General features: G+C 44.2%; 1 protein-coding gene across 2 annotated transcripts in view; it reads right to left on the bottom strand.

The window, feature by feature from the left end:
- POLA1 (DNA polymerase alpha 1, catalytic subunit) overlaps window positions 1-26,042 on the bottom strand; it is a 782,590-nt gene that overhangs the window by 444,859 nt on the left and 311,689 nt on the right. For both annotated transcript variants that reach the window (XM_030202369.1, XM_030202370.1), the window contains exon 30: window positions 3,693-3,825. In XM_030202369.1, coding sequence (XP_030058229.1) covers window positions 3,693-3,825 — 133 coding nt within the window. The remainder of the gene's footprint in view (window positions 1-3,692; window positions 3,826-26,042) is intronic.

The following is a 26,042-nucleotide window of genomic DNA, read 5'->3' as shown; positions in this document are numbered from 1 at the left end:
ACCTGATGTCTTCCTCTTCCTCCCACGAGGCCTCACCCTCGGTGTCAGACACAAGTTCACGAACCTGTGTCTGCAACCGCGCCCGACTCGACTCCGTGGAGCCACGTCCACGATGGGGGCGTCGAGAGGTAGACTCCCTCGCCCGCATCGGCGAAGCTCCCTCCGCCGACGTAGTCGGGGAGCCCTCCTGGGAGGCGACGGCAGTCGGTACCGCAAGCGGCACCGACGCCGGTGACCTCACCTCGGGCGATGGACCAGCCGGCGCCACGCTCGATGGTACCGGAGGCGCAAGCACCGCCGGTACCGGAGGGGTAGGGCGCAACAGCTCTCCCAGAATCTCTGGAAGAACGGCCCGGAGGCTCTCGTTCAGAGCGGCTGCAGAAAAAGGCATGGAAGTCGATGCAGGCGTCGACGTCAGAACCTGTTCCGGGCTGTCCAGAGTGGAGCGCATCGACACCTCTTGAACAGAAGGTGAGCGGTCCTCTCGGTGCCGATGCCTACTGGGTGCCGACTCCCTCGGCGACCCAGAGCTCTCGGTGCCGACACGGGAAGGGGACCGGTGTCGATGCTTCTTAGATTTTTTGCGAAGCACGTCACCGGCGCTTCCCGGCACCGACGAGGAGGACGTAGAATCCAGCCGTCTCTTCCTCGGGGCCGAGACTGAAGAGGGTCGATCTCGGGGGGGGGGGGGGGGGCTGTACCGCAGGAGCCCTCAGGGTAGGGGGAGACCCACCCGAAGGCTCACCGCCACCAGCAGGGGAGTGGACAGCCCTCACCTGCACTCCAGACGAAGCACCACCGTCCGACGACATCAGCAGACGAGGTCCCGGTACCACCGACGTCGATGCAGTCACCCGATGTCTCGGCGCCGATGCAGAGGGTCGATGCCTCGATGCACTCGATGCACTGGCCGCCGAGGATGAAGGTCTGGACGCTGCAGACGTCGATGCACTCGATGCCTCCGGTGCCGATGCCGACGAAGAGCCCGAGAACAAAAAGTTCCACTGGGCCAACCTCGCTACCTGAGTCCGCTTCTGTAAAAGGGAACACAGACTACAGGCCTGAGGGCGGTGCTCGGCCCCCAGACACCGAAGACACGAAGCGTGCCTGTCAGTGAGCGAGATTACCCGGGCGCACTGGGTGCACTTCTTGAAGCCGCTGGAAGGCTTCGATGTCATGGGCGGAAAAATCAAGCCGGCGAGATCGAAAGACGAAATGGCGAAATTTGGCACCAGCAGAAAAAAGCGGGAAGGAAATTTCGACCGGGGCCTAAGTAAGGCCTACCCCGACGACGAAAGAAAACTTACCGGGGTGAAAAACTCGAACTAGAGGAAGGGAAAAAGCCAAAAGAGGTTTTTTCCAACACTTTTGAAGTGAAACGAGTCGAAAACGACGCGCGAGGTCGACTTTTTCGGGGCACGAAACGGAAACACAACCGTCCCGAGCGCGGAGAAAAGAAGACTGGCCGGCTCAAGCCGGTTTCGGGCGGGAAGACGGCCGCGCATGCGCGGTGCGCATCGGCGCGCGAGGGCTAGCAAAGGACTTTGCTAGTGAAGATTCCGATTGGAGGGGCTGCCGTGGACGTCACCCATCAGTGAGAACAAGCAGCCTGCTTGTCCTCGGAGAACATTAATTATCTCTTATTAATCCAAACAATAAGTTACTCATTTTTGGGCCCTTTTACTAAGGTATGGCATAAAGTAGCCTTAGCGCGCCCTTGCGCCGGTTTTTCCCAGGTTGTGCCAAGGTCATTTTTGCCACAACTGTAAAATAACTGATTTTCTTTTTTTTTTTTTTTATTAATGGCCATGTGCTAATGTTTGAAACCGCACGTACTTGGCACTACTAACTCTCTCTTTAAGAGCCCTTCAACTGTAACTACTCCCCTAACAAGGCTCATATATGGTTTTAACCTCCACCTTAAACATATGTCATATAGAAATCATTCATATGTTTTTTATGTTTTTTTATCGCCTCAGCAGTGCACATGACCAACTTCACTCTTTTATTGGACATTCAACAGCACCCAAATCCTCACTGGCGATATTTTATTAAACTGTTTCTTCATTTACTTATTTAACTGTTCATTTTACTTTTTAATCTCTAAGTTACTTTTTAATCTTATAAGCAATACTTAACTTGCACTGAACGGTCAGACCAGGGGTTCAACAATACCCGACATGCATGTTTTGCCCTAAAAGGCTGTGTCAAGGGCTCCCCCTTAGCCGTTCTTATGTTTTCTTTCTGGATTTCCTCCTGCTAAGATCGGTCTGACCGTTCAGTGGGTTTGGATTTGACATATTGTCTTTCTGTGGTACAAGCAAAGCAATTTACAAATGTTATACATGTTTACAATTTTTTCTGTCCCCAATGGGCTCACTACCTAAGTTGTACCTGGAGCAATGGAGGCAGTGCTGCCAGATGGGAACAAATTTCCCAGCCCAACTCGCGCCCAGAATTAGCACAAGCTACCCCCCCCCCCCCACTCACCAATGTACTCTGCCCTCCTCTCACTATTCCTCTCAGTGCGCTAGCTGCTCCAGTCCAGTCTCCAGTGATGAGTCATCATCATCAGCTGATGACCTCATACCCACTTCACCTTCTATTGGTGAAATTTGGAGCCGGAATGAGGCCTCAGAGATAAACCGAGCCTCATTCCTGCTCCAAATTTGACCAATAGGCACTGAGCACTAGAGACAAGCGCCAACCAGCGTGGGCCATGCGACCGCTGGACCATCTCAAAGCCGCCCAGAAAATCGCAACCCACAACTTGGGAAAAGTGCCCGCGGACAATCAGAAAAAGCCACCCAACCCTGCGGGAAAAACGCGGAGTTGGTATATTTGAATGGAGGGTTAAGTGACTTCCCAGGGTCACACATAGCCACAGTGGGAACTGAACCCACTTCCCCAAGTTTTCAGCCCACTGCACTAACCATTAAACTACTCTCCCACTATAGCTACAGAAATGACATGTGTTGTACTACAATTAGAAAAAAAATCTCATAACTTTTATTCTTTAAGGGTAACAGATGTACAAAAACTCCTGCCTGCATTGTTATTTTACATATCATGCAAGCCCCGCATCTGACATTACCAAATGGTCTAGAACTGTCTCTAAATTGTTAAAGAAGGTAAACCCAAAGGTACCGAAAGATCTGTTAAATTCTTATCCCTTGTATATGCCCAACCATTTGTGGTAATTCAGGGAACAGTTCAGACTCTCACAAGGGCACGGGTATACTAGGCCACTGATGCTTGCCTCCACTGTATTACAGATTTGATGCCATCTTTAGTTAAAGCGGAGACGTCTCAGCACTGGCAGTCCTTTAGTTGTGTTGACAGTGTTTTTGCCACTGATAGAGTTATTTATATTTCATCTATACAAACAGATGGGTCACAAAAGAAAGGTTTTAATGCTCCAAGCAGTAGCCGGTCCTTCTCACCACTGAAATCAGAGCAAAAAGGGAAGGTACTGTGCTGCTTATCATCACATGGCAGAACAGGAGGAGTTGGCAGTCTGCCTTCTCATGACAGTTTTCATCTCCAAACATATAACTAGTATTACTAAGGATCCTTACAAAAATATACTGCAGTTAAAACAGAATCCACGACACCAGGAGAAACCGACTACTACTACATGGTAGTCTAGAGCACACTGCTGTGAAGTCTTGAATTGAACATCCTCCATTTACCTTGTTAATTTCATACTGAGTGGTGGGAATACTGCCACCGATCACATTTTCTCCTATTTCCGTTAGTTTCTTCTGAATATTCTCTACAATCGTATCACGGGACTGGTCAGAAAGGATCTGGCTAATGACAAAGCTGTGAACAAAACAGAAATGGCACATTTCTGCACGGGCTAAACAGACATTTATTCAAGAAAAGTTAACAATATTCATTAAATGTAAAAGCAAGTAAGCAAATAATTAGTAATCAAGTTCCCACAATGAAGATACTACCCAGTGTCTGGCACTCAATGCAATCATTCAAATAAGGTATTTGTTTTGTTTGGTTTTTTTAAATGAATGTTTACCAATAAATTAACTAATTCAAGATGGGAATGAACATGTTTTCCCTTAGCTACATGCATACACATAAAAAGGCAAGCAGAATGAACAAAGCCATCTGTGCAGATGGCACTCACTCAAATTCAATAATGCAGCTCCCCCATGTAAAGGCCCTTCTAAAAGGGACCCAAAATCTGTTCCCAGTACCCCCCATTAACAGAACCCCATCAGGTGGGAGTATCATTATATTTAACTAACATCCAAGGTGATTCCTTGAAAAGTCCTCGATACCAAATGGTGCCCACTAGAAAAAACTACTTTTTAAAAAATTGTTATAGGCTGGCCCATCCACACATTCCATTTGCATTCTTAAGGAAAATGGCAACCCATTTTAAGATACACAACTCAATGTTTCTAGCAGACACAAAGCTGTATCTTAAATTTGTAACCCTCTTCATCAATATATAATTTTACTTTAGAACCCAACAACTACCACTGGCTTAAGCAAACAATCCATCAGGAAAGTGTGCTTTATATGAAAGACAGGTATACTGCACTACTACTACTACTATTATTTAGCATTTCTATAGCGCTACAAGGCGTACGCAGCGCTGCACAAACATAGAAGAAAGACAGTCCCTGCTCAAAGAGCTATGTAATAAAAGTGAGCCAAGTATAGGACAATCAAGCCATTGTGACATCACTGATGAGGTTGGCTCTTATTGGTGGCCTGAGGCATTATGACATCACAATATCACCTCTGATTACAAGAGAGAACTACTACTACTACTACTATTTAGCATTTCTATAGCGCTACAAGGCATACGCAGCGCTGCACAAACATGCAGACTATACAGAATGAAATTCTCAATACCCTCAACCACAGGTGTGCTTATGCACATGTATATAAAACAAGAGGGCTGCGCAGTATTTAATAGAAATGTGGTCCACCTCAAATGAAAGAGCAAAATGTCCATGCATTAGTGTTAATATTTTTTGACATTATGAGCATATCTGGTCTTGATTTTCATGCATCTTTCCAAATAGTATCTAGCAGCAAATGCTTACAAGACACTTGTCAAATCAAACATATAAATGACAAGTGACCGACTCACCCGCAAATGTGCAGTAGAGACTTCCCTCTCTGTCCCCGCCCTCGCGTCAAGACGTGATGACGTCAGAGGGCAGAACAGAGAGGGAAACGGAAACGGACGCTGCCGCTGCTGCTGGAGCCTGGAGATGAAGCAACATTGCCAGTGCACCAACCTCCACCCCCCATCCCCGACGTTGTCACCGCCGCTGTTCCCGCCCCCCCCCCCCTCCGTATCGGGCCCCCTGCACTGACATGACAGCGCCTCTCACCCCCGTGTGGAAGCACTGAAGGCAGCAGCAGTTAGAACGCTGCCTGCAGCACTTTCACATGGAGGTGAGAGGCGCTCTCATGTCAATGCAGGGGGCCCGATACGGAGGGAGGAGGGAGCGGCGGCGAGGAGGGTAGCTGGACATGGGGAGAGAGCAGGGCAGAGGGTTGGTGGACATGGGGGGAGGGCAGGGGAGAGAGAAGGTGGGGGGAGGCCAAGGGAAAGAGGAGGGTTGCTGGATATGGGGGGAGGGCAGAGGAGAGAGGAGGGTCGGTGTATGGTGTGAGGCCAGGGGAGACAAGAGGGCTGCTGGACATGGATCGATGGAGAGGAGGGCAGGGGAGAGAGGAGGGTTGCTGGACATGGGGGGAGGGCATGGGAGAGAGCAGGGCTGGTGGACGGGGGGGGGGGGGAGTTCAAGGGAAAGAGGAGGGTTGCTGGATATGGGGGGGAGGGCAGGGGAGAGAGGAGGGTCGGTGTATGGTGTGAGGCCAGGGGAGAGAGCAGGGTTGCTGGACATGGATCGGGGGAGGGCAGGGAAGAGAGGAGGTTTGCCGGACATGGATGGATAGAGGTGAGAATTATTACAGTTTGCAAAACACAAATCTTGCCCGTTTTAACGGGCTTAACGGCTAGTCTTTTATAAAGGTGAAATGTCTTACATTATTTTAGTAAAACCAGTGGTCAGTGTTTCGATGCATTACACAAGTCACTCTATGGAGCAAGCAGTGAAAATGAAAAATTAGTTTATTCTACTTAATCAATCCAATTTGCCAACTGCTAAGTGATCCTTGTCAGTCCCTAAAATCTATCTTAAATTGAAGCAATGACACTGAATACACTAATTGCACTTTAGCAACACAGAACAGAGACCATGGATAGTCAGCTGCTGAAATCCCAGTTTATTTTCATTTCAGTAAATATATTTAGATAACTGTTAACTAAGCCATGCTGTAGGCGTGCTAACTTTCTAGTGCACGCTAAAAATTAGCACATGCTAATAGAGACACCCATTATATTGCTATGGGTGTCTCTAGCATTAGCACGTGCTAAAGTGTTTGCTCGCCTACAGCGCAGATTAGTAAACAGGACCCATAGAGGGGCATAATCGAACGCGAACGTCCATCTCCATAGGCGTCTATGTCCGAAAACGGGTATGTGAAGAGGCGGGACAGACCGTATTTTCGAAAAAAAATGGGCGTCCATCTTTCGTTTCGAAAATATGGTTTGTAAGGACCAAAATGTCATGGATTTAGTCGTTTCTGAGCTGGGCGTTTGTTACTCCAAGCCATTTGGTCGTGGGAGGGGCCACGATTCGTAGTACACTCGCCCCCTGACATGCCAGGACACCAACTGGACACCCTAGAGGGCAGTGCGGTGGACTTCAGAAAACGCTCCCACATGCATAGCTCCCTTACCACGGGTGCCGAGCCCCCAACCCCCCTCCCCCAAAACCCACTACCCACAAATGTACAACACTACCATAGCTCTTAGGGGTGAAGGGGGCACCTACATGTGGGTGCAGTGGGTTTTGGAGGCCTCCCATTTACCAGCACAAGTGTTACAGGTAGGGGGGATGGGCCTGGGTCCGCCTGCCTTAAGTGCACTGCGGTACCCACTAAAAGTGCTCCAGGGACCTGCATACACGCAGGCCTCTAGGACTTGTTGCTGCTGTATAACCTTGGCACACCAGTTGACATCTGAAAACTAGTCTCTCCGAAAACGTCCTTTATTGGAATAAGCACGTTTACTCACAGTTAACTGCAGATCAGAGGTTGTGCCCCATTGGCAACGAGTCTCGCTGGTACTGAGATTAGCAGTAGGTCTGAGCTGGCAGAATGCTGTACAATGCCCTCTTTCAGCAACATTCAAGGTAAGAACTAAGTTCTGTAACGTGGCTAACACATGAAAGGGATCTAAAACTGGCTTACAAAAATGGCCACTACTACCTCATGGACTACCGGAAACAAAACAGGGCACACTCTGACCCAGTAAGCAGGGGGAAAGCACCATGGGAGTAGAGCCTACCAACTACCAACATCGTGAGCATTTAACACAAGCTAGTGGAATCACGGAGCCCAATACCCTACACCCACCACAATGCATTGCTGATGTGACTCTGCAGTGCCCTTAACAGCAAAGGTGTCACACTCACCCGAGACCCACATCAGAACCAGGGAAAGGCTGTCAGAGGATAGAACACATTCTGCTGTTATGGAGCTGGGTACGGCATTTGAGGCTGGCATACAGGCTGCAAAATAAGTTTTTAAAGAGGGGTTTTTTTTGGTGGGAGGGGGTTAGTGACCACTGGGGGAGTCAGGGGAGGTGATCCCGAGTCCCTCTGGTGGTCATGAGGTCAGTTGGGGCCCTTTTTTGGGACTTGGATCTGAAAAAAAAGGGTCCAAATAAAGCGGACCAAATTCTCGTCCAAAACGCCCTTCATTTCGATTATCAGCTAAGGGCGCCCATCTTTCCTCGGCCGATAACCACACCCCAGTCCCACCTTCACCATGCCTCCGACACGCCCCCGTCAACTTTGTTTGTTCCTGCGACGAAGTGCAGTTGAAGACGCCCAAAATCGGCTTTCGATTATACCGATTTGTTCGCCCACGGGAGAAAGACGCCCATCTCCTGATTTGGGTCGAAATATGGACGTCTTTCTCTTTCGAAAATAAGCTGGATAGTCATTTTACGGTTTGCAAGGTTTTGTTCCTTAATTGCAGTGCACTCTGAATATATAAGGGGCTCCCAAAATTGAGACTTGCAAACACACTGAGGTGTATTTTCATAATTTATAACAGTTTAATTGATGACAAGCCAATGCATACACTCCAAAAATATAAACATAGACTATTCAAATATAAGAATACATATGAAACAGTTGAATGTGTCTACTGTCATCAACCTTTTAACCATTTTAACCCCTCCCCCCTCCCTATGTGATGTTATACAGAACATTTTATTGAAAAGTGGCAGCATACATCAACCTTCTTTGTGTACATGAACCCATGATAAACACTTCAAATCAGCCTGATATAGTACTCAGGACAAATAATGGGAACTAAGTCTTCCTCATACATTATCCCACACTTCCCCAACCCCAAATCCCTCCCCCTTTTAATCCTTCACTCCCCCCTGCTCTAACCCAAACAATCCAACCCGAACAATATCAGCTTCATTCCCCCCCCCCCCATAACCTCTCCTCACACCTCCCCCCCCTTACCTCCCCCTAACGATGCAATGCCCCTTCCTCGCTCTGTACTTCCTAACCTTCCCATGGAAATCTATTCAAAACTTGACTGCGCGCCCATGGCGAAAGTGTGGTCAGATAAGAATCCCAGATGGCAAGGAACCTCCGCTGCCTTCCAGGGGACAACCTGGCCACACTGAGGTGTATTTTCAAAGCACAGACTTACAACGTTCCATTGTAACCTATGCAACTATTAAAATCTAAGTGCTTTGAAAATGAGCCCCATTGTGTCCCAGAAGACATATGGGCAGGGCAAAAGAAACTACTGCACAATTTTAACTGAAATATCCAAAAAAAAGGGCTCACATTTTGATCTTCCTTTACCTTCCAGCAGGTGCTATGATTTTTCCTAAGCAAATATCTCGAAGTACCAAACTTAAGTGAAAAAATACATAATCAAAAATACTACAACATTTTTTAAAATGCAATTCCTTACATGCCGCCTGAAAGCCCCAAACTATCAAAGCAGGGTACATTCAATTCAAATCAATTCTTGTATACTTCAGGAAGCAGGTGAAAGCCTGGTTCTTCAACCAGGCCTTTAATGGTATGTAACTCGGTGGGTTATATTTATTTTTTTATTTTTACCTGGGGTCCGGGGGAGGCTCTGGGCTCCCAGAAATTGTTGGTGGTCAGTGCTGTTGACTCCAGAAGCAGTTCTGGACTTCCTGCACAGAGCTGCGCTGTCTGCGGCTTGCCCCAATGCTCTGAGCGATGGATTTGGGGGTTTTTTGAGTGGACATCGCTTGGGCATGTATTTGGGGTGGTGCAGAATTTGAGTGAACATTTCCAGTTTTATAACAGTTTTGACAGATTTATAATAAAAGTCTGTAAATATATTTAAATGTGTGTTTAAACATATAAAAAATACACTGTATGTATAGTTTGATGGCACCAGAGATTGTATGATATTTTGATCTGATTGTATAGAACGTTTATGAGTTTTTGTCTAAAAATGTAACTTTTCTATTCTTTCCTATGGAAAGTTATTTTCCAAAATGGAGATTGTGAAAAATTGTTAATTAGTGTCCATGAGGCAAACACCCTGTGTTCTGACACCTTATTGGCAAGCAGAGGTCAGCTAGTGACTCAGAGACCCAGTGTCCCTTGGCAACAGCTTGCCAGGAAGTGGAGGAGGGGCTGAAGACACTGAAGAGGAAAGATGTGTTTGGGAGAGCTCTGAGTGCATAACAGGATTTCTAGGCAGAAAAGTGTGTGAAAGTAAGTTTTTCTGTGAGCTTTAAATTCCTGAAGACAGGTAAAGAGAGTTGAAGGTGAAAAGTGTTGGATTTGAGCAGAGAAAGAAAGTTCTAAAACTGATGGTTTTTTTTTGTACTGTTTAAGTATCTGAAAGGGAATTTCTCTGCTAGTGTTTAGTGCTGAAACACTGAATGCAAGTGAAGTGTGCTGAAGGTGAAAGGTGTTGGATTTGAACAAGAGAAAGAAAGAACTAAACTTTTTTTTTTGTTTGTGTGCTGTTTAAAAGTTTTGCAGTCAAGACTGTGGTGGAGAGACCCTGTGCAAGGTTGTGTAAAACAGGTTTATGCAAGTGGAGTAATCCCAGTTAAGCCACTAGGAAAACTGGTCTCCAAGCTTAAGATTGGGCTTGCAGTATGTGTGTTCTGCATGGTCTGCTGGTGCATGAGTGTGGAAGATTGTATGAGTTTGGAGAGACCAAGTTGCTGTGGGCAGTGTGACTACAAGATCCAATGAAGAGTGCCCTTCCTTAGTTAGGGAACTCAGTACAAGAACAGAGAAATTATTTAAGGATATACATTTATTATTTATTTTGTTAGTTAGCAAGCCACAGTTATCCCTGAATCCCAGCTAGTGCTGTTCCTGCTGTTAGTCAGGAAGGAAGGGTTTTTTTTTTTTGTTGATTTCATTTACAGGGTGAGGCAGTAGGTTCCTGTACTGAAAGAGAAGATCCTGAGCTCCAACCTACAAGCAAGGAGAAGAAAGAAGCAGCTCCAAGAAAGGCCAAAGATAAGTCTTCACTCCTATGCAAAAGGACACTGAAAGGTCACAGTTTAATCTGACTTACCTGTAGTAGAGACTGGATCTGGGTGTTCACACCTAAAAGACAAAGTAATTCAAAATAATTGATTATTGAGACACACAATATAAAGGAAATTTATAGATTGAGAGAGAACAAATAAGATACTTTGGTTAATACTTGTCTGTTGGTGTCACAGTTGTTCTACTACTGCACCTGTTAGGAAAATTTATGTTATTAGTTTATGTTTAAATATATTTTTATGTTACAAAAGAACCTAATGTGTTAAGAACAATCACATTTTCCATACCCCAAATTGGGTTTAAACAACTAGTAACTTGTACTTACCATCTGTCTGGTTACTGGGTCCTAAAATCCTTTTAGTTTTCTTTCCCCTCCATGGTCTAGGACTTTGGAGACGAGGTTAGCTTAATGGTCTCCGAGCTCAGAGGTGAACTGCAGGCTTGAGGTATTCGTCCACGGGTAACAGTAGAGCTTGCAGAGCCTTCTGAGACAAGGAAGCTACAGGAAGAAGAACCTGACTTGTTAGTCTCACTCACACACACAATGAGTGACTTCGGCTGCACATACTGCAGCAGGACATGTTTATCCCCTCCTACCCTAGCTGAGATATTTAAACATCTCTCTGATCTCATGTGCAACTTTCTTTAAATCAGTCACCTTACTTTCTAACTTTTCTTACTCTCTTACCTATCTGTATGTTCCACCTTTGCTTTACCCTTCACGATCAATTAAAAGTTCTATTACGTATTGTATTGACATTGTAAGTAGAGCACTATTCCACACTTTGTATTGTTATTTCAATATTTTTACTGCTGTAATTGCCTACTGCTCATAAGTACATAAGTATTGCCACACTGGGACAGACCAAAAGTCCATCAACCCAGCATCCTGTTTCCAACAGTGGCCAATCCAGGTCACAAATACCTGGCAATATCCTGAAAAAGTTCAATACATTTTATTCTGCTTATCCCAGAAATAAGCATTGATTCTCCCCCAAGTAAATTTAATAATGGTCTAAGGACTTTTACTTTAGGAAGCTGTCCAGACCTTTTTTTTAAACCCCGCTAAGCTAACCATAATGGACCTTTGGTCTGTCCCACTATGGCAATACTTATGTACTTAGGAGATGTGGTGACCAGAACTGAACACAATATTCGAGACCCGGTCGCACCATGGACTGATATAAAGGCATTATAAAGTCCTCACTTTTGTTTTCCATTCCTTTCCTAATAATACCTAACATTCTATTTTCTTTCTTAGCTGCCGCAGTACAGAGGGTTTCAACGTATCATCAACAACGACGCCAAGATCCCTTTCTTGGTTGGCGACTCCTAACATGGAACCTTGCATGACTTAGCTATAATTCGGGTTCCTCTTTCCCACATACATCACTTTGCACTTGCTCACATTAAATGTCATCTGCCATTTAGACGCCCAGTCTCGTAAGGTCCTCTTGTAATTTTTTTACAATCCTCTTGCGATTTAACAACTTTGAATAACTTTGTGTTGTCAGCAAATTTAATTACCTCACTAGTTACCCCCATCTCTACATCATTTATAAATGTGGTCATTTATAAAGGCGGTTAGCTTGGCAGAGTTTAAAAAAGGGTTAGACGGTTTCCTAAAGGACAAGTCCATAAACCACTACTAAATGGACTTGGGAAAAATCCACAATTCCATAACATGTATAGAATGTTTGTACGTTTGGGAAGCTTGCCAGGTGCCCTTGGCCTGGATTGGCCGCTGTCGTGGACAGGATGCTGGGCTCGATGGACCTTTGGTCTTTTCCCAGTGTGGCATTACTTATGTACTTATGTTAAAAAGCAGCAGTCCCAGCACAGAGCCCTGGGGAACCCCACTAACTACCCTTCTCCATTGAGAATACTGACCATTTAACCCTACTCTCTGTTTTCTATCCTTTAACCAGTTTTTAATCCACATTAGGAAACTATCTCCTATCCCATAACTCTCCAATTTCTTCTAGAGCCTTTCATGAGGTACTTTGTCAAACGCCTTTTGAAAATCCAGATACATAATATCAACCAGCTTGCCCTTATCCACGTTTGTTCACCCCTTCAAAGAAATGTAGTAGATTGGTGAGGCAAGATTTCCCTTCACTAAATCCATGTTGGCTTTGTCTCATTAATCCATGCTTTTGAATATGCTCTGTAATTTTGTTCTTTATAATAGTCTACCATTTTGCCCTGCACCAACGTCAGGCTCACTAGTCTATAATTTCCCAGATCCCCTCTGGAATCTTTTTTAAATATTGGTGTTACATGACCTATTCTTACTGTACACCACCCTGGGTGAATTCCTTCAAAAAGACGATAAATAAATCCTAATAAATAAATACCACTAATATCCTCTTTCCAGGGTTCAGTGCGGTTTACATTCTAGGTGAGAGAAAAACAAACAGTGATAGTGTGATGTCTGAAAAATATTAGAGACCAGTGTTGTAATGCATGAGAGTAAAAACATTAAGGAATGGATTAAGCAGTCTTTGGGAAGAGAGAGATTTTCAGCCTCTTCCTGAAGCTGAGGAGCTGTTTCCTGTTCTGATGGGAATAGGTAGAGAGTTCCATATTTTGACTCCAAGAACGGGGAACAGAGAGCTGAAAACCTTCTGATTTTTAATTGTCTTTTGGAATGATGATGCTAGCATCAGCTGTTCTTTCAGTCTGTTAGACTGAACCAGGTATATTTAAGCAGTCTTAGCAGTTTAGAGGTGAAGCCCTGTAGGATATGAAAAAATGAACAAGCAGGTACTTCTTAGCCAGGATCAGGTGACCCTCAGGGGGAGGAATGCTGGCTTCGGCCTAACCCCTGGTAAGCCTTTTCTTGGTTGAGAGGTGCCCAGCTCTCCCACCGGTTGCCTTCTCAGGTGCCGTGGAGGACTTGCAGCTCATCTGCATATCCTCGGAGCCTTCGCCGGAGTGACTCCCAGGTCCGTTCCGATCCACTCGGGGCCTCTGCTCAAGGTGCCGCGCGCCGTTAGGCGCGCGAAAGCTTTCCTTCTAATAAGTTCTGGGAGAAGAGGATATTTCTCTGGTAAGTGAACAAATTTTGCTTGTGCTTTCGGAACTTGAAGATTGGGGTTTAAAGGAGGAACTGTAAGTTAGTGATAGGCTGATATCCTTAATACTTTAGCAAGTTTTAAATTACGGAAAAACTCAAAAAACACTAAGATGGAGTCAGCAGTCCAGCAGCGAGAGGGGTGCTATCCAGTCTTTTGCATTGAGTGTCACATGTATGATTATCTCCCAATTGGTGAGGTGTCATATGTGTGTGCCCGATGCAAAGAGCTCCTAGCTCTCAGAGAACGTGTCCGTTCTCTTGAGGCTAGAGTAGCAGACTTGATGGAGCTGAGGGAGACAGAGAGGTACATAGAGGAGACCTACAGGGATGTTGTAGAGAAGTCCCACCTCCAGTCAGGTAGCCCCTGTGCTACCTTGGAGGAGGGAGGTCTCCTAGAAGGAGAGCATCACCCTGGTGAAGTAGGAAGTACTCCTGTAGCCAGGACCTGCCCACCAGGGGATGTATTATCCTTTCGCACCGAGGATATATCTCCAAATGTTGCCCGGGAGGGAAAGGTTAGGACAGCTGTTGTACTTGGTGATTCGATCATTAGGCATATAGATAGCTGGGTGGCTGGTGGACGTGAGGATCGCCTGGTGACTTGCCTGCCTGGTGCGAAGGTGGCGGACCTCACGCGTCACCTAGATAGGATTTTATATAGTGCTGGGGAGGAGACGGCTGTCTTGGTACATGTGGGTACTAATGACATAGGAAAATGTGGGAGAGAGGTTCTGGAAGCAAAATTTAGGCTCTTAGGTAGAAAGCTGAAATCCAGATCCTCCAAGGTAGCATTTTCTGAAATGCTACCTGTGCCACGCGCAGGGCCCAAGAGACAGGCAGAGCTCCAGAGTCTCAATGCGTGGATGAGACGATGGTGCAGGGAGGAGGGCTTTAGATTTGTTAGGAACTGGGCAACATTCTGGGGAAGGGGGAGCCTATTCCGAAAGGATGGGCTCCATCTTAACCAGAGTGGGACCAGGCTGCTGGCATCGGCGTTTAAGAAGGAGATAGAGCAGCTTTTAAACTAGAAATGGGGGGAAGGCCGACAGTCGCTCAAAAGAGCATGGTTCGGGATAAGGTATCTTTCAAAGATATCACCATAACAGGGAAGATAGAGTATCCTGATAGTGAGGTTGCAAAAGAGATTGTAGTAGATCGGGTATCTTTAAATAACAATAAAAATCAGACAAAAGATTGCCAATTAATACTGTCAAGTACTAAGCATGATGTACTTAGGAACAACAAACATAGTTTGAAATGTCTATATGCGAATGCCAGGAGCCTAAGAAATAAGATGGGGGAGTTGGAATATATTGCACTAAATGAAAAATTAGATATAATAGGCATCTCTGAGACCTGGTGGAAGGAGGATAACCAGTGGGACACTGTCATACCGGGGTACAAATTATATCGTAGTGATAGGGTGAATCGGATTGGTGGAGGGGTAGCATTGTATATTAACGAGAGCCTTGAATCAAATAGATTGAAAATTCTGCAGGAAACAAAACACTCCTTGGAATCACTGTGGATTGAAATTCCATGTGCAAAGGGGAAAAGGATAGTGATAGGAGTGTACTACCGTCCGCCTGGCCAGGACGAACAGACGGATGCGGAAATGTTAAAGGAAATCAGGGACGCAAACAAACTGGGCAACACAATAATAATGGGGGATTTCAATTACCCGCATATAGACTGGGTTAATGTAACATCTGTACACGCAAGGGACATAAGATTTCTTGATGAAATCAAGGACAGCTTCATGGAACAGCTAGTTCAGGAGCCGACAAGAGAAGGAAAAATACTAGACTTAGTCCTTAGTGGTGCTCATGATCTAGTGCAGGGGGTAACGATACGAGGGCCGCTTGATAACAGTGATCATAATATGATCGGTTTTGATATTGGCATTGAAGGAAGTGAAACTAGGAAATCAAGTACGCTAGCGTTTAACTATAGAAAAGGTGATTACGACAAAATGAGAAAAATGGTGAAAAAAAGACTGAAAGGAGCAGCTCGCAGAGTAAAAAACTTGCATCAGGCGTGGATGCTGTTTAAAAACACCATCCTGGAGGTTCAGGACAAATATATTCCACGTATTAGAAAAAAGGGAAAAAAGACTAAGCCGGCGTGGCTAAACAGTAAGATAAAGGAAATCATTAGAGCCAAAAAACAATCCTTCAGAAAGTGGAGAAGAGAACCAACTGAAAGTAACAGGATAGATCATAAGAAATGCCAAGCCAAATGCAAAGCGGAGATAAGGAGGGCAAAAAAGGACTTTGAGAAGAAATTAGCGTTGGAAGCAAAAATACATAGTAAAAATTTTTTTAGATACATTAAAAGCAGGAAACCGGCCAAAGAGTCGGTTGGGCCGCTGGACGAAAATGGTGTTAAAGGGGCGATCAAGGAGGACAAAGCCGTAGCGGAGAAATTAAATGAATTCTTTGCTTCGGTCTTCACCGAGGAGGATTTGGGGGGGACACCGGTGCCGGAAAGAATATTTGAAGCGGGGGAGTCGGAGAAACTAAACAAATTCTCTGTAACCTTGGAGGATGTAATGGGTCAGTTCAGCAAGCTGAAGAGTAGTAAATCACCGGGACCTGATGGTATTCATCCCAGAGTATTAATAGAACTAAAAAATGAACTTGCGGAGCTACTGTTAGAAATATGCAATCTGTCCCTAAAATCGAGTGTAGTACCGGAAGACTGGAGGGTAGCCAATGTTACTCCGATTTTTAAGAAGGGTTCCAGAGGAGATCCGGGAAATTATAGACCGGTGAGTCTGACGTCGGTGCCGGGCAAGATGGTGGAGGCTATTATTAAGAATAAAATTGCAGAGCATATACAAAAACATGGACTGATGAGACAAAGTCAGCACGGATTTAGTGAAGGGAAGTCTTGCCTCACCAATCTAATGCATTTTTTTGAGGGGGTAAGCAAACATGTGGACAATGGGGAGCCGGTTGATATTGTATATCTGGATTTTCAGAAGGCGTTTGACAAAGTGCCGCACGAAAGACTCCTGAAGAAATTGCAGAGTCATGGAATCGGAGGTAGGGTATTATTATGGATTAAGAACTGGTTGAAAGATAGGAAGCAGAGAGTAGGATTGCGTGGCCAGTATTCTCAGTGGAGGAGGGTAGTTAGTGGGGTCCCGCAGGGGTCTGTGCTGGGTCCGTTGCTTTTTAATGTATTTATAAATGACTTAGAGATGGGAATAACTAGTGAGGTAATTAAATTCGCCGATGACACAAAATTATTCAGGGTCGTCAAGTCGCAGGAGGAATGTGAACGATTACAGGAGGACCTTGCGAGACTGGGAGAATGGGCGTGCAAGTGGCAGATGAAGTTCAATGTTGACAAGTGCAAAGTGATGCATGTGGGTAAGAGGAACCCGAATTATAGCTACGTCTTGCAAGGTTCCGCGTTAGGAGTTACGGATCAAGAAAGGGATCTGGGTGTCGTCGTCGATGATACGCTGAAACCTTCTGCTCAGTGTGCTGCTGGGGTAGGAAAGCGAATAGAATGTTGGGTGTTATTAGGAAGGGTATGGAGTCCAGGTGTGCGGATGTTATAATGCCGTTGTATCGCTCCATGGTGCGACCGCACCTGGAGTATTGTGTTCAGTACTGGTCTCCGTATCTCAAAAAAGATATAGTAGAATTGGAAAAGGTACAGCGAAGGGCGACGAAAATGATAGTGGGGATGGGACGACTTTCCTATGAAGAGAGGCTGAGAAGGCTAGGGCTTTTCAGCTTGGAGAAGAGACGGCTGAGGGGAGATATGATAGAAGTGTATAAAATAATGAGTGGAATGGATCGGGTGGATGTGAAGCGACTGTTCACGCTATCCAAAAATACTAGGACTAGAGGGCATGAGTTGAAGCTACAGTGTGGTAAATTTAAAACGAATCGGAGAAAATTTTTCTTCACCCAACGTGTAATTAGACTCTGGAATTCGTTGCCGGAGAACGTGGTACAGGCGGTTAGCTTGACGGAGTTTAAAAAGGGGTTAGATAGATTCCTAAAGGACAAGTCCATAGACCGCTATTAAATGGACTTGGAAAAATTCCGCATTTTTAGGTATAACTTGTCTAGAATGTTTTTACGTTTGGGGAGCGTGCCAGGTGCCCTTGACCTGGATTGGCCACTGTCGGTGACAGGATGCTGGGCTAGATGGACCTTTGGTCTTTCCCAGTATGGCACTACTTATGTACTTATGTACAGTTTTGAACTTTGAAAGGCATCTAGGCATTCTTGTTGATGATACGTTGAAACCGTTGAAACCCTCTGCTCAGTGTGCGACGGCAGCTAAGAAAGCAAATAGAATGTTAGGTATTATTAGGAAAGGAATGGAAAACAAAAATGAGGACATTATAATGCCTTTATATTGCTCCATGGTGCGACTGCACCTCAAATATCGTGTTCAATTCTGGTCATCGCATATCAAAAAAGATATAGTGGAATTAGAAAAGGTACAGAGAAGGGCAACAAAAATGATAAAACGGATGGGATGACTTACCTATGAGGAAAGGCTAAAGCAGCTAGGGCTCTTCAGTTTGGAGAAAACAAGGTTGAGGGGAGGTATGATAGAGGTCTATAAAATAATGAGTGGAGTGGAACGGTAGACGTGAATCGCTTGATTACTCTTTCCAAAAATAGTAGGGTAGACATGAATCGCTTGTTTACTCTTTCCAAAAATACTAGGTCTAGGAGGCACGCAATGAAGCCACAAAGTAGTAAATTTAAAAAGAATCGGAGAAAATATTTCTTCACTCAACGTGTAATTAAATTCTGGAATTTGTTGCCAGAGAATGTAGTAAAAGAAGTTAGCTTAGCAGGTTTTAAAAAAAGGTTTGGATGGCTTCCTAAAGGAAAAGTCCATAGACCATTATTAAAATGGATATGGGGAAAATCCACTGCTTATTTCTAGAATAAGCAGCATAAAATGTTAACGTACTGTTTTAGGACCTTACCAGGATTGGCAACTGTTGGAAACAGGATGCTGAGCTTGATGGACCTTCAGTCTTTCCCAATATGTCAATACTTATGTGAACCAGAGTCTTTCTGCAATGGGAAGCCAGTGCAGTTTGTTTAGATGAGTTGAAACACTAGTATATCTATTCAATCTGTAGATTAGTCTTGCAGCTGTGTTCAGTATGATTTGCAGTTTTTTCAGATAGTGACACTTAATATCAAGAATAGAACGTTACAGTAATCCAAGAAACCCACGTCAAATGGCACACACTCGACCTCATCTCACACAAGCTTTCAACAGACCAGAACTTCATAATAACAGATATCAAATGGACAGAAACACCCTGGACCGACCACTACAAACTAAACTTGTCCCTACACTGGAGGAAGAAGGGTCTACAACGAATACAAGAACACACATCCTACAGCACAAGAGGTCAAGCAGACACAAAAACATTCTGGCAACTGATATACAATAACGAATGGTCAGCACAAATATACTACCTCATAGAATGGGACAAAAGATGCAAAAGTATACTAGATAAAATAGCACCCTTCTGAAGAAGAACCTCACGCAGGCATAACTTGATACCTCGGTTCAACGATGAAAAGCTAAAAACACACTCCAGGAAACTTAAACGAGCATGGAGAAAAACAAAAGATGAACACACACTCAACACATGGAAACAAATACAAAGAAAATACAAATACGCAATAAGGTAGACCAAAAGATCTTACTATAAAACTAAAATAGGGACAGATTACAAAAACACAAAGAAATTATACCAACTCATGAACAAACTCCTAGACACCAACTCGGTCACTACAACGAATACAGACATCCTATCGGCAGATAAACTTGCTAAGTATTTCAATGAAAATATTATAAACCTACGCAATACACTACCTCAAGCCACCACTGACATCGATCACTTCCTTAATGAGCTGGACCCCACCACTGGAGTATACCCGGCTGACCAGACTTCGCTAAACTTTGCCCTCCTTAGCATCGAAACAGTTACCCAGGCGATTAGCAGGTTCTCCAACACTCACTGTAAACTAGATACCTGCCCCAGCTACCTAATGAAATCCACCCCTGACCGCTTCATCCCACCTAAATTACATGCTTCAGCAAGGTCTATTCCCCAAGGAAAATGAAAATATCCTAATCACCCTGATACCAAAAGACTCCAAGAAAAAAAACAAATGAAATCACTAACTACCGTCCTGTAGCATTGATCCCGCTAATAGTCAAACTGATGGAAAGCTTGGTAACCAAACAACTTATAGATTATATAAACAAATTCTCAATATTACACAAATTAGTCAGGTTTTTGCCCCCTCCACAGCACTGAAATAGTACTACTCACTCTCCTAGCCAAATTCAAGAAGGAAATAGCAATAGGCAAAAACATCCTTCTCCTCCAATTCGACATGTCTAGTATATTCGACATGGTAAATCACAATATATTAATAAGATTACTAGATAAGTTCGGGACTGGTGGAAACATACTTAACTGGATCAAGGGTTTCCTAACTACAAGAACCTACCAAGTAAAATCAAACTCTAGCATATCATCACCATGGAAAGCAGACTGTGGAGTTCCACAAGGATCACCGCTATCACCAATCCTCTTCAACCTAATGATGACCCCACTAGCCAAGTCCTTATCCACCCTAGGCCTTAACCCTTTCATATATGCAGACGATATCATAATATACATTCCGTACAAATCCAAACTGACTGAAATCACCAACGAAATCAAATTCATCTTAAACATTATGGACTCATGGGCAAATGCATTTCAGCTAAAACTGAAGAAAAAACACATTGTCTCATCCTCTCATCTCAACACAGCGCGGACAACCCCACAACTATCAACACCCCAGACCACACCCTTCTTATCTCAGACAGACTGAAAATCCTCGGCATTACAATAGACCGTAAACGCTAGAGAGCCAAATGGCATCCACAACAAAGAAAATGTTCCACTCAATGTGGAAACTTAAAACGCTTGAAACAATTCTTCCCGTGGGAAACATTTCGCAACCTGGTACAATCAATGGTACTAAGCCACTTAGACTACTGCAATGGAATTTATGCGGTATGCAAGGAACAGACCTTAAAGAAGCTTCAGACTGCTCAGAACACGGCAGCTAGGCTTATATTTGGAAACACGCGATATTAAAGCGCAAAACCCCTCCACGAAAAACTACACTGGCTCCCAATCAAAGAACGCATTGCCTTCAAAATCTGCACCCTGGTTCACAAAATTATCTACGGTGAAGCCCCTGGATACATGACAGACTTGATCGACTTACCAACTAGAAAAACATCAGAATCAACCCCTCCACGAAAAACTACACTGGCTCCCAATCAAAGAACGCATTGCCTTCAAAATCTGCACCCTGGTTCACAAAATTATCTACGGTGAAGCCCCTGGATACATGACAGACTTGATCGACTTACCAACTAGAAAAACATCAGAATCAACACGAACATAATTAAATCTGCACTACCCAAGCTAAATAGGCCTCAAAATACAAATCAACTTACGCATCCAGCTTTTCCTACATAAGCACAGAACTGTGAAGCACATTACCAAAAGCCTTGAAAACGACGCACAACCACCTAAACTTCTGGAAATTGCTAAAAACTAACCTATTAAAAAAGGCATACCCTGCCGATCCAACCTAAATGCCTGATTTCTGCGACACAACAAAACTAAAGTACGTAATGGACATAACTCTTCCGTTGTGCGATTCCCTAATTGTGGCTGTACCAAATGAACTTTATCCTACCACATCATCACTTTGTATTTGTTCTCACCGGAGCCTACAATTATGTGGGAAAATGTGGGATACAAATGTTAACAAATAAATAAAATAAATAAATAAATATAGTATAAAGTCCATTTAAGAATGCTTTCTACACACGTGGATGACTTAGGTTGCAAAGGTCCAAAAGAGATGTGGTTTGGGCAGCCGAAATCTTCAAACGTGTATTCCCGATCTTGCACATTTATTATTAAAAATGGCCTCCTCTTTGAAAGCATGCAGAAGTGTCCTTGAAGTGCTAGTTTCAGCCAGGGTTTGAAAGGAGTGATTGATAGGGACTCTGTGCTTAGCCCTCCGGTAATTTCTATCACTTTTAATAAGCAAAAAATGTACCTATCAAAGCTTCATTGCTTAGTTGGCTGTGCTTATGTGTACAATTTTCTTGAATATGGCTCATATGTATATTGCTGGTATTTATACATAGAACTACCGAAAAGCAGGTACTTACATATGTAATCACCAGCGCTTACAGGTAAAAGCTACCAAGTGATACGATCTTTTCTGATCACGTATTTTATGGACCGCTTGGGATTTCCCATGGCAGCACATGTATTTTAGAAAAAGCTCTGCATTTACTAGGCCTTTTGTAAAATAAGCTTGGAACTATTAATGTCTGAATGTCATGTTTTCAAAGCTGGAACTAGGTTTGTGAGCCCTTGGGCCACTGCCGAGGAGCGGCAGTGGCAGGCAAAACCACCTCACACCGGAAACTAGGCAGAACAGGACTGGAACCCCGGACTGGAGTTGCAGCAGAGGCAAACAAGCAGGAATAAGCAGAGCAGGCACACTTAAACTTCACCTGCACTTGGCCACCTTTCACCGGGAGTTGAGCCCCTGACTGCATGTGGCCGGCAGGACTTACTGGGCAAAGCAGGACTGGATACCCACTAGGCTGAACCAGGACTGAGGGTCAGAGGGGAAAGGAACATACAGGGGCAGCAGGGCAGGGAAGGGAAAGCTAAAGGGCAGGACTGAAAGCTGCAAGCAACCACTAAAACAGGGAACAAAACACTGACAACAAGACACAGAACTGAAAGCTGCAGAGCAGCCACAAAGACACAAACAGACAAAGACTAAACACAAAACTATAACCCAGAGACAGGACTAGCAAACAAACAGCAACCTAATCTAAACTACACCCAGCCTAACTAGAAACAAACAAGAATCTCAGGCAAGAACTTAAACAGAAGTGCAACAAGCACCAACATACCAGGGCCGAAGGCGATGCAAAGGCAAAGCAGAAAGGTTCCAAAATGGCTAATAAGCCCAGCAGCAGCAATCACCAGGCAACTACGGGTGCTGTGTAGGTTCAACCAAAACAAGCAAGACTGGCAGCCCAGAAGATCCGGACCGGACTAACCTGAAATCTGGAACGGGTGACAATAACCAGACAGTCCATTGCAGCCACCAGGTTTGGCCACCAGGTGGCGAGAGGAAGGAGAGAACGAAACATGGGCACAACCGTGACACTGAACTTGGATGTTCAATTTCCAAAATGGGCTTCATACATCTTGTGTATTTTATTTACTTGGCATCTTAACATTCATATGAAGACCAAAACCTTGCACATCTTCACACAGAAAAAAAACAAACAATATATGTTAAACTTGAGGCCTCCAACTAATACAGAGCATGCATAAATAAATTCAGGTACAGTGTGTATTGTTCTGTCCCTAGAGGGCTCACACTCTGGAGTCTGTACCTGAGGTAATGGAGGGTCAAGTGACTTACTCAAGATCACAAAGAGCTCTAGTGGAATTTGAATCAGGTTCTCAGCCTGCTGCTCTACCATTAGACTAGTCCTCCACACTTAGATACCACCATTTTATTATCTTTAATTTATACCATCATATTGAGGGAATGTGGTTCACCAACATTAATAGCATGAAGTGAATCTACTTCCAAAAGTACTTTCTAAATGTAAACCTCACTTATCTGAATTATTAACCATTCAGCAAGATTTTTCTGCTTGCATTCTATCAATAGATCTCTTTGGGCATATCTAGCTCTCCAATAGCTTGCTGAATGACACAGTACACATGCTGTAAAAACCTGCTTTCAAGTTAAAATCTGTAAAGAATAAATACATAGTAAGCATAAGAACAGGCTTAGTGGAAGGCTGTTTTCAATTGATATGGATGATCGTTCATGAATTGTAAATAGTTATTACATTTAACCTTTCCAGAGTAGAACAGTCAGAAATCACCCATTCTGTTTTATAAGATGAAGATGGAATGGATCCATTAAAGAATCAGGTGGCAGTCAGGAAGAAAGGTTAACATGTATCCTTCCTTATTTAGCTGGAACATCTAAAGTGGTTGAAGCCATTCGTAAGAACTGGTATATTCCCCGGGATTCTATATATCGCTCCTAGATATCTGTGCAGAAATCCAAGCGTATGCTATAGCAACACACAGATAACAAGCCAACCAGCGTTAATAGCATTTAACTTTTGAAAGGTATTAATCCACAAATGAACCTTTTACGGACAGGGGAAGGCAGTAGAACTAGAGGACATGAATTGAGGTTGAAGGGGGGCAAACTCAGGACTAATGTCAGGAAGTATTTTTTCACGGAGAGGGTGGTGGATATGTAGAATGCCCTTCCGCAGGAGGTGGTGGAGATGAAAACGGTAACGGAATTCAAACATACATGGGATAAACACAAAGGAATCCGGTTTAGAAGGAATGGATCTATGGAATCTTAGTGGAGATTGGGTGGCAGCGCTGGTAATTGGGAAGCAAAACCGGTGCTAGGCAGACTTCTACGGTCTATGCCCTGATCGTGACTGAATAGATAGGGATGGACTGGAGTGTAAATTTTAAGGGGCTTCGACATTAGCTTCAGAACTTACTACAAGAAGAGTGCTGGGCAGACTTCTACGGCCTGCCCTGAGAATGGCAAGGACAAATCAAACTTGGGTATATATATATAAAGTATCTTGTTGGGCAGACTGGATAGAACATACAGGTCTTTATCTGCCGTCCTTTACTATGTTACTATGTAACAAGCAATTAAAAGCACTAATTGGCAATAATTAGAAATGACATGCACAAATTGCCAAGCGTATTCTGTAACACACTGTGCCTAAATTCTAATTCACACATCCAAAAAGGGGAATGGCTATGGCAGGGAAATGGGTGTGTCACTGGCGTTCCGAAAAACTACGCACATGGCTATAGAACACACATGCTCCACATGTTATTGAGGTTCCGGTATTTACGCCAAGTTTTACTTGGCATAAATGGACGCGCCTACAGTTAGGCGCAGTCATAGCTTCTAGGCATATTCTATAAACCACCTAGGTGTATTCTATATACCGCGCATAAATCTAAGTGTGGCAGCAGCTAAGAAAGCAAATAGAATGTTAGGTATTATTAGGAAAGGAATGAAAACCAGAAATGAGGATGTTATAATGCCTTTGTATTGCAAAATGGACTTGGGGAAAAAACACTGCTTATTTCTACAATAAGCAGCATAAAATGTATTGTACTGTTCTGGCATTGCGCCAGGTACTTGTGACCTGGATTGGCCACTGTAGGAAACAGGATGTGGCTTCATGGACCTTCAGTCTGTCGCAGTATGACAACGCTTATATACTTAAGAATGGTTGAAGAGGAGAGGTCCCAGGAAAGATCCGAGGTACACCAACTGATAGTGGGACAGAAGTAGAGGAGGATCCACCAGAATAGATTGTAAGCTCCTTGAGCAGGGACTGTCCTTCCATGTTAAATTGTACAGCGCTGCGTAACCCTAGTAGCGCTTTAGAAATGTTATGTAGTAGTAGTAGTAATATACACTGCAAGTACGATGGGAGAGATAAGAAGAAAACCAGAAAAGAACAGAGCCCTGAAATCCAAGTGAGAACAGTGTATCAAGGAGTAGACAGTGAACAACAGTGTCAAAAGCAGCAGATAGATCGAGGAGGATGAGGATAGAATAGAGACCTTTGGATCTGGCCAGGAACAGGTCATTGGAGACTTTAGCAAGCACTGTTTCAGTTGAACGAAGAGGGCGAAAGTCAGACTGAAGTGGATCAAGAGTAGCTTGAGATGAAAGAAAGTCAAGACAACAGTGGTGAACAGCACGCTCAAGTATCTTGGATAGGAAAGGGAGGAGGGAGATGGGGCGATAGTGAGGGTCCTTGCCCTCAGGATCTCTATCGCTCTACACTAACAGAGTATTTAACTTCATCCTGGCTGCGGGCAGCGCAAACCGCACATGCGTACATAAGTAATGCCACACTGGGAAAAGACCAAGGGTCCATCGAGCCCAGCATCCTGTCCACGACAGCGGCCAATCCAGGCCAAGGGCACCTGGCGAGCTTCTCAAACGTACAAACATTCTATACATGTTATTCCTGGAATTGTGGATTTTCCCAAGTCCATTTAGTAGCGGTTTATGGACTTGTCCTTTAGGAAACCGTCTAACCCCTTTTTACACTCTGCTAAGCTAACCTCCTTCACCACGTTCTCCGGCAACAAATTCCAGAGTTTAATTATGCGTTGGGTGAAG

The sequence above is a fragment of the Microcaecilia unicolor genome, chromosome 4 (assembly GCF_901765095.1).
Source record: "Microcaecilia unicolor chromosome 4, aMicUni1.1, whole genome shotgun sequence".
NCBI lineage: Eukaryota > Metazoa > Chordata > Amphibia > Gymnophiona > Siphonopidae > Microcaecilia > Microcaecilia unicolor.
Note: the sequence above shows the minus strand (reverse complement) of the source record. Positions and strands in the feature narration are given on the sequence as shown.